Source organism: Corvus hawaiiensis, chromosome 17, assembly GCF_020740725.1.
Source record: "Corvus hawaiiensis isolate bCorHaw1 chromosome 17, bCorHaw1.pri.cur, whole genome shotgun sequence".
Classification (NCBI taxonomy): Eukaryota; Metazoa; Chordata; class Aves; order Passeriformes; family Corvidae; genus Corvus; species Corvus hawaiiensis.
Window position 1 is genome coordinate 2,409,578 of NC_063229.1, and position 11,429 is coordinate 2,421,006.

The 11,429-nt window shown below is 49.6% G+C and overlaps 1 protein-coding gene across 1 annotated transcript; it reads left to right on the plus strand.

The window, feature by feature from the left end:
- The first annotated feature begins 252 nt into the window (after positions 1-252).
- On the plus strand, positions 253-4,905 carry SRSF6 (serine and arginine rich splicing factor 6). The gene is made up of 6 exons (XM_048321921.1): positions 253-532; positions 726-874; positions 2,152-2,279; positions 2,447-2,655; positions 3,203-3,292; positions 3,404-4,905. Exons 1-6 carry the CDS (start codon positions 426-428, stop codon positions 3,765-3,767), a joined length of 1,047 nt encoding a protein of 348 aa, XP_048177878.1. The 5' UTR covers positions 253-425; the 3' UTR covers positions 3,768-4,905.
- The last annotated feature ends 6,524 nt before the right edge of the window (positions 4,906-11,429 follow it).

The window sequence follows — 11,429 nt, forward strand, 5'->3', positions numbered from 1 at the left end:
GGAGCTCTGCGGGACTGATCCCGAGGGCTCTGCAGGACTGACCCCGGGCACTCTGGGACTGGACCCATGAGAGGCCGCGCAGAGGCGGCGCATGCGCAGAACCGCGCGCAGCCCCCTCGCGCCCGCCGGGCCCCGCCCGCGCCCCCGCGTGCGCACGCGCGTAGCGCTCAACCACCGGCTCTCCGAGCGCGCGGCGGCGCGGTGACGTTGGCGTGGGCCCCGCCTCCCGGTATAAAAGCGGCGGCGGGCGGCGGGCGCCATTGTGGTGCGCCAGGCCCGGCCGTGCGGAGCGGGCCCGCAGCGCCTCCGCCCCTCGCGCCGCCAGCGCTCTCGCTCCTTCTCTCTCTCTTTCTTTTCCTTCCCCTTCCTCTTCCTCCTCCTCTCCTTTCCTCTCCCTCCCCTCCTCCCCCCCCCCCGCTGCGGACATGCCGCGCGTCTATATCGGCCGCCTGAGCTACCACGTCCGGGAGAAGGACATCCAGCGCTTCTTCAGCGGCTACGGCCGCCTGCTCGAGGTCGATCTCAAAAACGGGTGAGCGCTGTTCGTCCGTCCGCCCCTCCTCAGGGCCCCGGGCCGGGCCCGTCCATGTCGCGGCCGCTGCCGCGTGGCGCCGGCGCAAGATGGCGGCCGGGGGGGGAGCGGAGCGGGGGGGCCGCGGCAGCGTCCCGGGGCCGCGACATTGTGCCCCCACCGCCGCCTGACCGGGCCTTTCTCCTCTGCCCAGCTACGGCTTCGTGGAGTTCGAGGACTCCCGCGACGCCGACGATGCCGTGTACGAGTTGAACGGGAAGGACCTGTGCGGGGAGCGGGTTATCGTGGAGCACGCCCGCGGCCCCCGCCGCGACAGGGACGGCTACAGCTACAGCAGCCGCAGTGAGTCCGGGCCCGTCCCTCCCCGCGGGGCTCGGGGCGGCGGCGGGCAGGGCCGGGGGCGGGCAGGGCTCGGCTGGCACCGAGCCCCGGGGCTGGGGGGTGTCGCTAGCGGGGGGTACCCGGTGCACCGCTGGGGCTGCAGCGTTTTCCCCGGTACCAGCGACGCTCTCGGGTATCCCGGAGCGGTTCTGGCTGCCAAGTCTTGGCCTTCTAGAAAGGGTTTGTTCTGCTAATTAACGGCTCCAGTATTCCTGGGAGCGTTTAGATGTGACAGCGATGTTGCATCAGTAACGTTAGTGTTTAAATATCGTTGTGTAACTGGGGGAGAATCGCTCAGCTGTGAACTTTGATGTGATTGATTCAGTTGGATATATGGGAGGGGCGGGGGGAGGTTTTGGAGCAGGAATCTGTTGTGCTAAAGGGGGGGATGTTGTAAATATTTCCGTGCTCAGCTCGCTCGTGTAGCTTCTTGAGCTGAGCTGTGTAGAGCTTGAATGGCCTAGTACTGTAATTAAAAGTACTAAGGTTGATTTTTCGGTTGTGTCTGGAAGCGTGGTGTTGGGAGGGGTGGGTTTCTGTCTTTTTAAAAAAAATCAAATGTATGTTGTTTTAAAATTGTTGCATGTTCAATTCAAACTTTTTAACAAGTCCTTGATGTTTCAATTTAAAAGTGACCAGTGGGGCTGAGGCTGTGTCCACTGAGGCTAAGATGACTGCCTTTCCTGGCCATGGCTTTTCCATACATTGTGTGACCCTTGCCCTATGACCCTTTGGCTGACCTTACCGGAAGCCATGACGACAGCAGCCTTTTGCCATTAGACGCAGGGTGATGGTGAGGATTCCAAGGGTTAGACAAAACTGGTTAAACTGAACTAGGTGACTGTTACCTTGCGTGTTTTGTGGCCAAACCACCACCAAAAACCTCATACTGTGATGTAAGTACTTAGTGTAACTAGTAAACGTTTTTGTAAAATGTAGAAATGCATGTAATCAGTTAAGTTTTATATTTTACAATGTTCTGTAAAATAAAACTTAGCAAGGTGAATCTAATAAGGAGCAGTCACTCTCTAACAGATCTTAGGAGCACAGACTTGTAGGATGTTAGTCTGTTTGATTTGCCATTAATATAGATCATGGCAAAATTGCAAAGTTTATTGGAGGCTTAGCAAAATAAAAGTCCTACTCCAGTAAATATGACTGTTAAACTAACTTTTTCAGAACATTGAGCTTCCTTCATGCTAGGAGACGACCTAACTTTGTTTCTTTGTACAATCAAGGTGGGGGTGGTGGCGGATATAGCAGTCGGAGACAATCGGGACGAGATAAATACGGACCGCCCGTTCGTACGGAGTTCAGGCTGATTGTTGAGAACCTTTCCAGTCGCTGTAGTTGGCAGGATTTGAAAGTAGGTATTGACGTTCTGTGTGAAGTCTGTTGTGAATATCAGGAAGCAATAGCTTCCTTTAATAGCAGTGTTGATTTTGATGCAGTAGAATAATTAAAAAGTGTTTGTGCGCGTTGAGTGCTGCTTGCAGAGCCCCGTGTTCTGTGACTGCCCTGTGCTCCCCGCAGGATTTCATGAGGCAGGCTGGGGAGGTGACCTATGCCGATGCCCACAAAGAACGTACAAATGAAGGAGTGATCGAGTTCCGGTCGTACTCGGACATGAAGCGTGCCCTGGACAAGCTGGATGGCACAGAGATAAATGGCAGGAAGATCAGGCTGGTGGAGGACAAGCCACGCTCCAGCCACAGGCGATCCTACTCTGGCAGCAGGTCCAGGTAACTCGAGGGACACGCTGGTCACTGCAGCAAAAATGGTTACACTCAGCATGGGGATGGGTACCCTACCTGCAGCAGTTAGCTTCAGCTGATGGTTTAGGAATAGGAGGAGGCCTCAGAGTGTAGAAGGGAATATTTTGCATTACACAGCAAAGCCAGGTTTGAGCAGTTTTTCACATTTAAAACCTCAGATGTGATTCACTGACAGTATGTTGAACCTACCCTGGTGGGACCACCCTTGCTTGCTCTTGAGAAGTTCTATAGCAGCTGTTCTCTGTTAGATTATGCTACTGGATAGCACAATGTATTAGATGCATTCAGGAAGATTCTTGTCTGTGAGGATGGATTTCCCAGAGCAGCTGTGGCTGCCCCATCCCTGGAAGTGTCCAGGGCCAGGTTGGACAGGGCAACCTGGGCTAGTGGAAGGTGCCCAGCCCATGGCAGGGCATGGAACAAGGTGATCTTTGAGATCCCTTCCATCCTATACTTGATGACGAAGGGGCCACCAGGCAAAGAGAAAGGGAATGACATTTTAAATGTCTTGCAGGTCACGATCCAGGAGACGGTCTAGAAGCAGAAGTCGGAGAAGTCGGAGCAGCCGCAGCAGATCCCGTAGTGTCTCCAAAAGCCGTTCCCGGTAAGTGCCGCAGAGTTAACGCTGCCAGTGCAGGAGCTCCATCACTGACATGTTTACAGCTGCTGGAAGTGCAGTGCAGGCCATGCAGAATAAACTCTCTCTCTTTGCAAGATCTAAATCCAGGTCACGAAGCAAAGACCGCTCCCGTTCCAGATCCAAAAGCAGGAAGTCCAGATCAAAGAGCAAATCGAAACCCAAGTCTGACAGGGGTTCACGCTCACACAGCAGATCCAAGGAGAAGTCGGAGAAGTCCCGGTCCAGATCCAGGTCCAGGTCTCGATCTCCCAAAGAAAATGGTAAAGGGGATGCTAAGTCTAAGTCCAGGTCCAGGAGCAGGTCTCGCTCCAACTCTCCGCAGCAGCAGCCATCTGCCAAGGCTCGCTCTGAGTCACCACCCAAAAGAGCCGCGTCCAGGTCCCGCTCCAGGTCTCGCTCAAAGTCCCGCTCGCGATCAAGATCCAGTTCGAGAGATTAGGACTAGAACTCTCCTCTCACCTTGCACACTCACGGAACATTTTCCTACCTGTCAGGCCATTAGTGTTATGTTAGTACTTCAGAAGTTGGTTTTTTCTCTTGCAGGAGTGAATGGCCTAAGAACTAAGTCATATGGCATAAAGGTTTAATTTGTATCCCAAATTTGACAATACCAGGTGGAATGGTGGTACAAAGCAGGAAAAGTCCCCCTTTTGTAGAAATTCAGCTGAAAGTTTGATTTTATAGCATTTCTGCAGGAGTAACTTAACTACTCTTAAATGCAAAGTGGTTTTTATATTAAAAATAAACTGAATATAAACAGGCTTAAATATGGGCTTTTTGAAAGTATCCTTTTTTCTTATTTTTTTCATGGCATTAGAACTATGGGTGTCATTAGCTTCATAGGTTTCAGCTTGCTGCCAAAGGCAGGATTGCCTTGCTGAGCAGGTCACACAGTTTATGTTAATTTTGGAAGCAGACTGCAAACTGTATAAACCAGTAACAGTACTAGGAAGGTTTTAGACCAGCAATAAACTCAAGTTGGAGGACTTAACCTTGTACCTTAACTTGCCAAAAGAACATTCCCCCCATATTGAGACTGTATTAAAGGTAACAAAGGTACTCTGGAACCTGTATCCTACAGTATTGCTGAAAACCCCTTCGTTCCAGACTTGAAAGAATAAAAGCTTTCTGACGTTTTTTGCTTGAATCTCAAGTGTCACTGTTGTCAGACATGAAGGTGTCTCTTGGCCATGGTCCAAGTCACTAGTCTGTTTGGTTTGTCAGCCTCTGAATCCCCATTGGATATTAAACCCAGGTAAAGAACTCTGTCTTCCCTCCCCTTTGACTCACTTATGTTAATGTTTTGCTTCAGACTAGGAGAACTATAATCCTCTTGTGTGTAGGTCCGAACTTTATTGGAAATGTAATCTCTTGGAGCTAGAGTTCTAGTTTTAACAAAGGCTTTGCTAAACCACAGTTGCCAATTCACTTTAAATTGTGGAATAGGACTCATCCCAAAAATTCCCCTTTATAGTTAAATTGATTTTTGTAACATGCAGTAGCAAACATTAGAACTGCCTTGTACTCTTTATACAACGTGTAGTTTGACTTGTATAAAATTAAATTGGTGACTCAAACTCTTGTGTTCATTGCAATGAAATGGGATTCTTGCTCTGCCTTGTGCTGGGGAAATCAAAACTTACCTTGATTTTTTGGAGAAACTACTTTGGTTTAGGGAGAGACTCGGTAGCTCTTGAAAGGCTCTTGGTGGTGTGCTTGAGACCGGTACAAGCTCTTTGTGTCCCAGTTTTGTCCTTTCTGCAGGTGTGGCTGGGTGTGACAGCTGCACCTCTGGTCCCAAGTTACACACCTGCCCAGAGGAATTGGGTCAGCACAAGGGCACATGTGAAGTGTTAATTGATGCCAACCTGTCTTTCCTGGAATTTCTTTATGCTATAAACAGTTCTCTTGAAATTCAGTTTCTAACCATTTCCTGGTGATCTCTAGAAAGCTGCACTTTGCCTGCTGCAGGTGAGTATCCATGCTGGTGGCAGAGGGGATCCTAGTGCTCAGTTCTGAGCTCACATTCCTGGAACCTGAACTGGAGTGGTTCCATGCCTCGTGTTGCCATAGGATCAGGTTATCAGCCTGGGTGCTGCAGTGTTATCTGCACCCGACCCTGGTGGTAACTTGTGATAAGGAGTTTTTGGGTTAAATTGGAGCTGTTTGCTGAGGGTGGTGTATTTTAGCAAAATGAGAAGAAAAATGGTGTTGCAGTGTTGATTGCTGCAGGATCTCAGATGGGAGGAGGGTACTGGGGGCTTCCTACAGAATTCAGACTGGGCAAGAACAGTTCAGGTTTACAGCCTAAGGTACGCTTGAGTTACTTAAACTTGAGTTAAGCTGTCTTGATTATACTTCTGGTCATGGAGTAGGTCAGGCTTCAGAGAGAACTGCTCCTCTTCATAAAACAACTTCATGAAGAACTCCTCTGGTAAAATGCACATCACAGTCCTCAAGGATTGAGCTTGGAGCTCAGCAGGTTAAGAGGTACATGTGCATATTTCCCATATGTGTCTGTGTGATAACAAGATGTTGGTCGTTCTTTGTAGATAAAATCCCATCTTTCTAAAACTGACCCCAGTGCCAGCCCGAGGATGTCTCAGCCACTCCGAGGCCGTGGGCACCCAGCCTTGGTCAGCACTGCAGAGTGATGGCTCTCAACCAGCTACACTCAGCTTTCTGAAACGAGATGGCTGTGACTGGTTGTGTTTTGAGTGCTCTTTATTCATGAATTACAGGGAGGGGCCACATTGCATTGAACCAATTTACCTGAAACTCCTTCAAATACCAAGATTTCTTTCTATGTTACTGGAGCCACGTTGCCGTGTCCGGTCTCCTTTGGCTGCTGCCCTTCACTGTGCAAATGAAGCAGGGATTCCTTGGCATGACTCATCCTTCTGGATGGGTTTCCTTTGGAAAGCCAGGAGGATTCTGGTAGTGCCAGAGCCTGAGCCAGGCAGTGAAGTGCACAGTTTGTGATAATGCTGTAAGGAACCAGCAAAACCCAAACACCCTCAGTGTCCCAGCTCTGTCAGCAGCACTTTTTGTGGGAGTGGAACACTCTGAGGCTGGTGTGTGTTGGTGATCACAAGTTGTGATTATTCCTGAGATCTCTTCTGGGTGTGATAAAAAGGGTTGGGATAAATCTCCATACGAGAGTAAAAGGCTCCAGGACCTGCATGCTGGCTGCCTGTGCTTTGCTTTGCCTGCAGTAGCAGCAATAGTTTGATGGCAAAACCACCCGGCATTGTCATAACTCAGATTTTAACCTGACCCTGGAAGGAACTTTTTGGGGATGTGCTTCAGAATTGGGGCTATCTGACCGTTTTTGTGGGGGTTTTTTTGGTTGGTTTTTTTTTTTGCCTTTGGTATAATCAATATAAATTTGTCTTTAAAAAAATAAAAGAGAAACCTGCCTTCTCATCAAGTGTGGGCTGCAGGATTGACAAAATCTAAGTGTCCTGCAGCAAATTGTGAAGGAGAAATCAACGCTACCATTAAAAGTGAAACTTAGAATCTGGGACTGTACTTGAAAAAGGCATCCCTCCATGTATTTCAGGTTTTGACATACATGCAAGTTTCATCCTTAAAGCATAGAATCACAGACTGGTTTGGGTTGGCAGGACCTTAAAGCTCTTCCAGTGCCACCCCCTGCTATGGGCAGGGACACCTTCCACCAGAGCAGGTTGCTCCAAGCCCTGTCCAACCTGGCCTTGGACACTTCCAGGGATCCAGGGGCAGCCACAACCTCTATTTGACTCACTTCTTATTTGATTCTACATCAGGAAGAGTTGCGTTGCTGTAGGGAAGGGCACAACTTCTGTGTCTGATTCACACTAAAAGAAGTCTCTCACCTTGCAAATATCACTGCTTGGAGCAGAGCTAAGGGGCCCGAGTAAGTGACACTCCTTTTCCCTGCTATAACATTTCTACCTCTAAATTCCATGGTTTCAGACTGTTTACAATTGGAAGATGACTCTGTCCTAATCCTGACTGTAACCACCTTTAGATGAGCAATGGGGAGGGGCATTTGAAACAATTATTGGATTTCTTCTTCACGCGTAGACTAACTTGAACTATTTCCAATTCCTACTGAAGTCTAGTTTAGGTTGGCACTAACATCCACAGAGCAATTTTATACATCAAAGAGCAAAAGCTCTGAAAGCAGGAACTTGGCTGAGGAGCCTGGAAATCCCTACAAATAGCTGAGGTGCTGGGAATGCCCTTGGGAGGTGATGCAAACCCTGGGATCGTTTGAAAGATGTGAGCATTTGGATGTGGTTGGTGGTAAAGTTCCTGCAACACCCTCAGCAGCTCTTTGCTGTGTCCTGGCTTTGTCAGGGCTGTTTAAAGCAAACAGGAACAGGTTACTTTAAAAGGTGAGAAGCACAACTAAAACAAATAATGCTCTGTAGTGGCTGCAGTTAGGGAATTTTACCTATGTGTCTTGGGATCATAAGGGTCACTTTAACACAGTCATCAGCCCTTTCCTCCCCCCCCTTTTTCTTGTGGTTAGGTGAAAAGGATGAAATAGCAGAATATGGGCTCAACTCTCACAGCTTTCACACATTATTAGTTTGCTAAATGTGTGTGTAGGTGTCAGAGGGGAAGTTTCAGCTGTTTTATAATCCAGTAAAAATTTGCAATAAACAAACTGCTCTAAAGTGGCTCATAAACTTCCACCCTTTTAGCAACATCTGTCCTAACCAGGCTGGGTTGGAAGCACACAGGTGTGTTGCTGTGGGAGAAGGAATGGCACAGCAGCTGGTCTGATCCACACCACTGAAAAAGTGCTGACCACAGGGAGATGTCTGCAGCTAATGCATGACTCAGGGTGTAGTTCACACCAGCTTGTACTAGGACTCAAGTTTTGGGCATGATTCTGGGTGATTCTCTGACTCAAGGGCAACATCCTCTTGTTCACAGAAAGTGGCTTTTGCAGGCTTGTCTAATTTAGAGTATCTTAAATACTCTTTTTATTCATTTCAGAAGCAGAAGCTTAAGTCTTGCTCCAGTGTTTTTCCTTTGGGTAAGAACTGAGTACAGTGATTTCAGTCCAAAATACCAAAAACAGTGGAGGGAAAGCTGCAGGGTTAGATGTGGCAGCCTGTGCTGGCATGTGGATGGAGTGTGGGGGGTGTAGATTTATTACTGGTGTGTGCAGCTCCTGGAACAGGATTCTCCTGTAAATGGAAGTAAGAAGTTAGTGCTGTTAAGCCAGCAGGTGGTAACTGGATCACAGCTCGTGGGCCTGGTGTGACCAGTGCACAACTGCACTCGGATGAGCTGCTGGGAGCACAGCAATGTTCCCCCCAGAATGGGGTAAAGTGCAAAATGCTTTCCCCTGCACAGCTCTTGTGCTCCTTGTGCTCAGCATCAGCACGAGAGGAAAATAACACAGCCCAGTCTCTTGTGATCTTGGGGACAGAGATGCTGCACAATTCACCTGGGGGTGCCACAGCAGCTCCTGTTCTGCTCAGCTCTGGTACAAGCATGGACTAAGTGCTGACAGTAATGGGAGACACAAAGTATTTCTGAAAGAGCCTCTCCAATTACCTTGTCTGGGTCTGTTTGCTGACAATTAAAACCAGTTGCTCTGTGACACTGAAAGTGTAATCTGCCACTTGCTGTCATTCAGGTGTCACCTGTGTATGTGTGGCAGCTCAGACCAGAATTGTTTTGCAGTTCTCCACACACAACATCCCCCTGGAAAGCGTGAAACTGATACACAGCACTGCAGTGACCTTCCCAGTGGGAACAAAAGCTACGGATGGCAGCAGCTTCCTGTTGCTTCATGTTTTATGAGGTCTCTGTCAGGCTTTTGGGACGTGGCTGTGGGTGAGGACAGGAGTGACAGGCACTACCACGTGCGGATGCTGCCGTCCTGTGAATAGCAGGATGTTGTGGGGATGAATCCCAGCCAAACGAGTCCCAGAACAGCACAGCCCTGCACACATTGGGTCTCGTGGGACTAATGACACAGCAGAGTTGAATAATCCATGTCAGAGTACGTTAAATCATAAAAGCATTACAAAGAGCTAAGTTTAAGTAAATAAAAGTTCATAGAATCACAGAATAGCTCAAGCTGGAAGGGATCCATAGGGATCATCAAGTCCAAAACCCTGGCAGGACCACCTAAAATTAAACCATAGGGACTGAGTCTTGTCCAGACACTCCCTGAACTTGGTGCTGTGACTGCTTCCCTCTTCCAGGCACTGAGCAGCCTCTGGGTGAGGAACCTTTTCCTAATGTCCCACCTGAACTTCCCCTGAGGCAGCTTTGTTCCATCTCCTCGGGTCCCGTCGCTGGTCCCAGAAGGGGGAGATCAGCACCTGCCCCCCAGGAGGAAGGTGCAGACAGTGATGGGGTCACCCCTCAGCCTTCTCTCCTCCCAGCTGAACAGGCCAAGTGGCCTCAGCCGCTCCTCCCAAGTCCTGCCCTCGGGATCTTTCACCATCCTGGTGCCCTGCTCTGGACACACTCCAGCCCTCAGATGTCCTTTGTGTGCTGAGGGGCCCAAACTGTCCCCAGGACTCGAGGTGAGGCTGCCCCAGTGCAGAGCAGAGCAGGACAGTCACCCCCCAATGTCCCCCTTGGGGCTGCCAGGGCACTGCTGGCTCCTGTTCCACTTGCCCTCAGCCCAAATCCCCCAAGCCCCTTCCCCAGGACAGCTCTCCAACCCCCGAGGTGTAAGTTCAGATCCTTTCCAACAGAGGTCACAGAAATGGAAGTTGAGGCACAGAGAGGGAAATGATCTGATGTTACATCATCCAGAGGGCTTGCTGGGAAGCCAGGGCTGTTTCCTCTTTTTTCCTAATGCAGCTGTTTCCCAGCAATTCACCATTCTGATTTCATGATTGTGTTTTTACAGCAAGCACAGCCAGGAACAGGGAACTGATGGGAGAAGGGGAATGCTGGGTTGCTTTTCCAGCGACTGAGTTTCATTCTGCTCCCGATTCAAATCTGTTTGACCTTTCCTCTGCAGCATAAAAGGATTGATATGGGAAAAATCTTTTCGTACACTGTGCCACTGGAGGTTTATTTGAAAATGGGGAAGAAGGCAGTAGCAGCAAAGGAAATGTATTGTTACTTCCCTCCTGATTTGCAACATCTATTGCTTCATCAGAGTCTGTGACTTAATATTTTTAAGGTATTAAAAATCTTGGAGTACGAAACTCAAGGTGGCAAGGAACTTGCAGATATTCTAAAACTGTGAGGTTGTTCCTACAATCTCCAAAGTGAGCAGGATCACTCCGTGCCCTGGGTTTGGAGCAGCCAGAGCTGGCTGTCGGGGTGAGCAGGCAGTCACCTCTCCCCAGACATCCAAAACACATCAGGGACTCTTCTCAGAAGCTTTTTGTACATTTGGCCCTTGTACTTCCAGCCTTGGCTCCTTTCACTCCCACCCTCTGCAGGTAAGTGGGCCAGACCTTGTGTGTCTGAAGACACTTCTTGTGTGGCCACAGAATACTTCAAGGTAGGCAGCCCTGGGTTTGACCAGAGCCCTTTGGAAGAGCTACTGCAGTGTGTCCATCCTGCATTTCCACTACAGGACCAGTTAGAGTGATCCTTTCGCTTCCCAGGGATCTTGGGGATGCTGCATTAACATTGTCTGGTTCCTCTTTGGGCCTGTGGTTGGAGTGCTGGGGAGGGAAGTCTGCCCTGGTACTGATGCCAGACAAGGCCTGGGAGCTGATGCGGTCTCCAGGGTCACTTGGCTGCTGTGGAGGACACGTGGCCACTGAGGTTCTCTGATTCCTCTCAGAGCGGTGTTTGGTTAATTACACGATCTTAGAATGGGTTGCACTGGGAGGGACCTTAAAGGCTCATCTCATTCCACTCCCTGCCACGGGCAGGGACACCTTCCACTGTCCCAGGCTGCTCCAAGCCCCATCCAAGCTGGCCTTGGACATTTCCAGGGATCCAGGGGCAGCCACAGCTGCTCTGGGCACCCTGTGCCAGGGCCTCAGCACCCTCCCAGGGAACAATTCCCAATTCCTAATATCCCATCTATCCCTGCCCTCTGGCAGTGGGAAACCATTCCCTGTGTCCTGTCCCTCCAGACCATTGTCCAAAGACCCTCTCCAGCTCTCCTGAA

Coding starts and splice junctions, on each gene's coding strand:
- SRSF6 (XM_048321921.1), top strand. CDS start 426: ATGCCGCGCGTCTATATCGGCCGCCTGAGCTACCACGTCCGGGAGAAG. Junction 533..725: donor GAGGTCGATCTCAAAAACGG/GTGAGCGCTGTT, acceptor TCCTCTGCCCAG/CTACGGCTTCGTGGAGTTCG. Junction 3,293..3,403: donor GTCTCCAAAAGCCGTTCCCG/GTAAGTGCCGCA, acceptor TCTCTTTGCAAG/ATCTAAATCCAGGTCACGAA.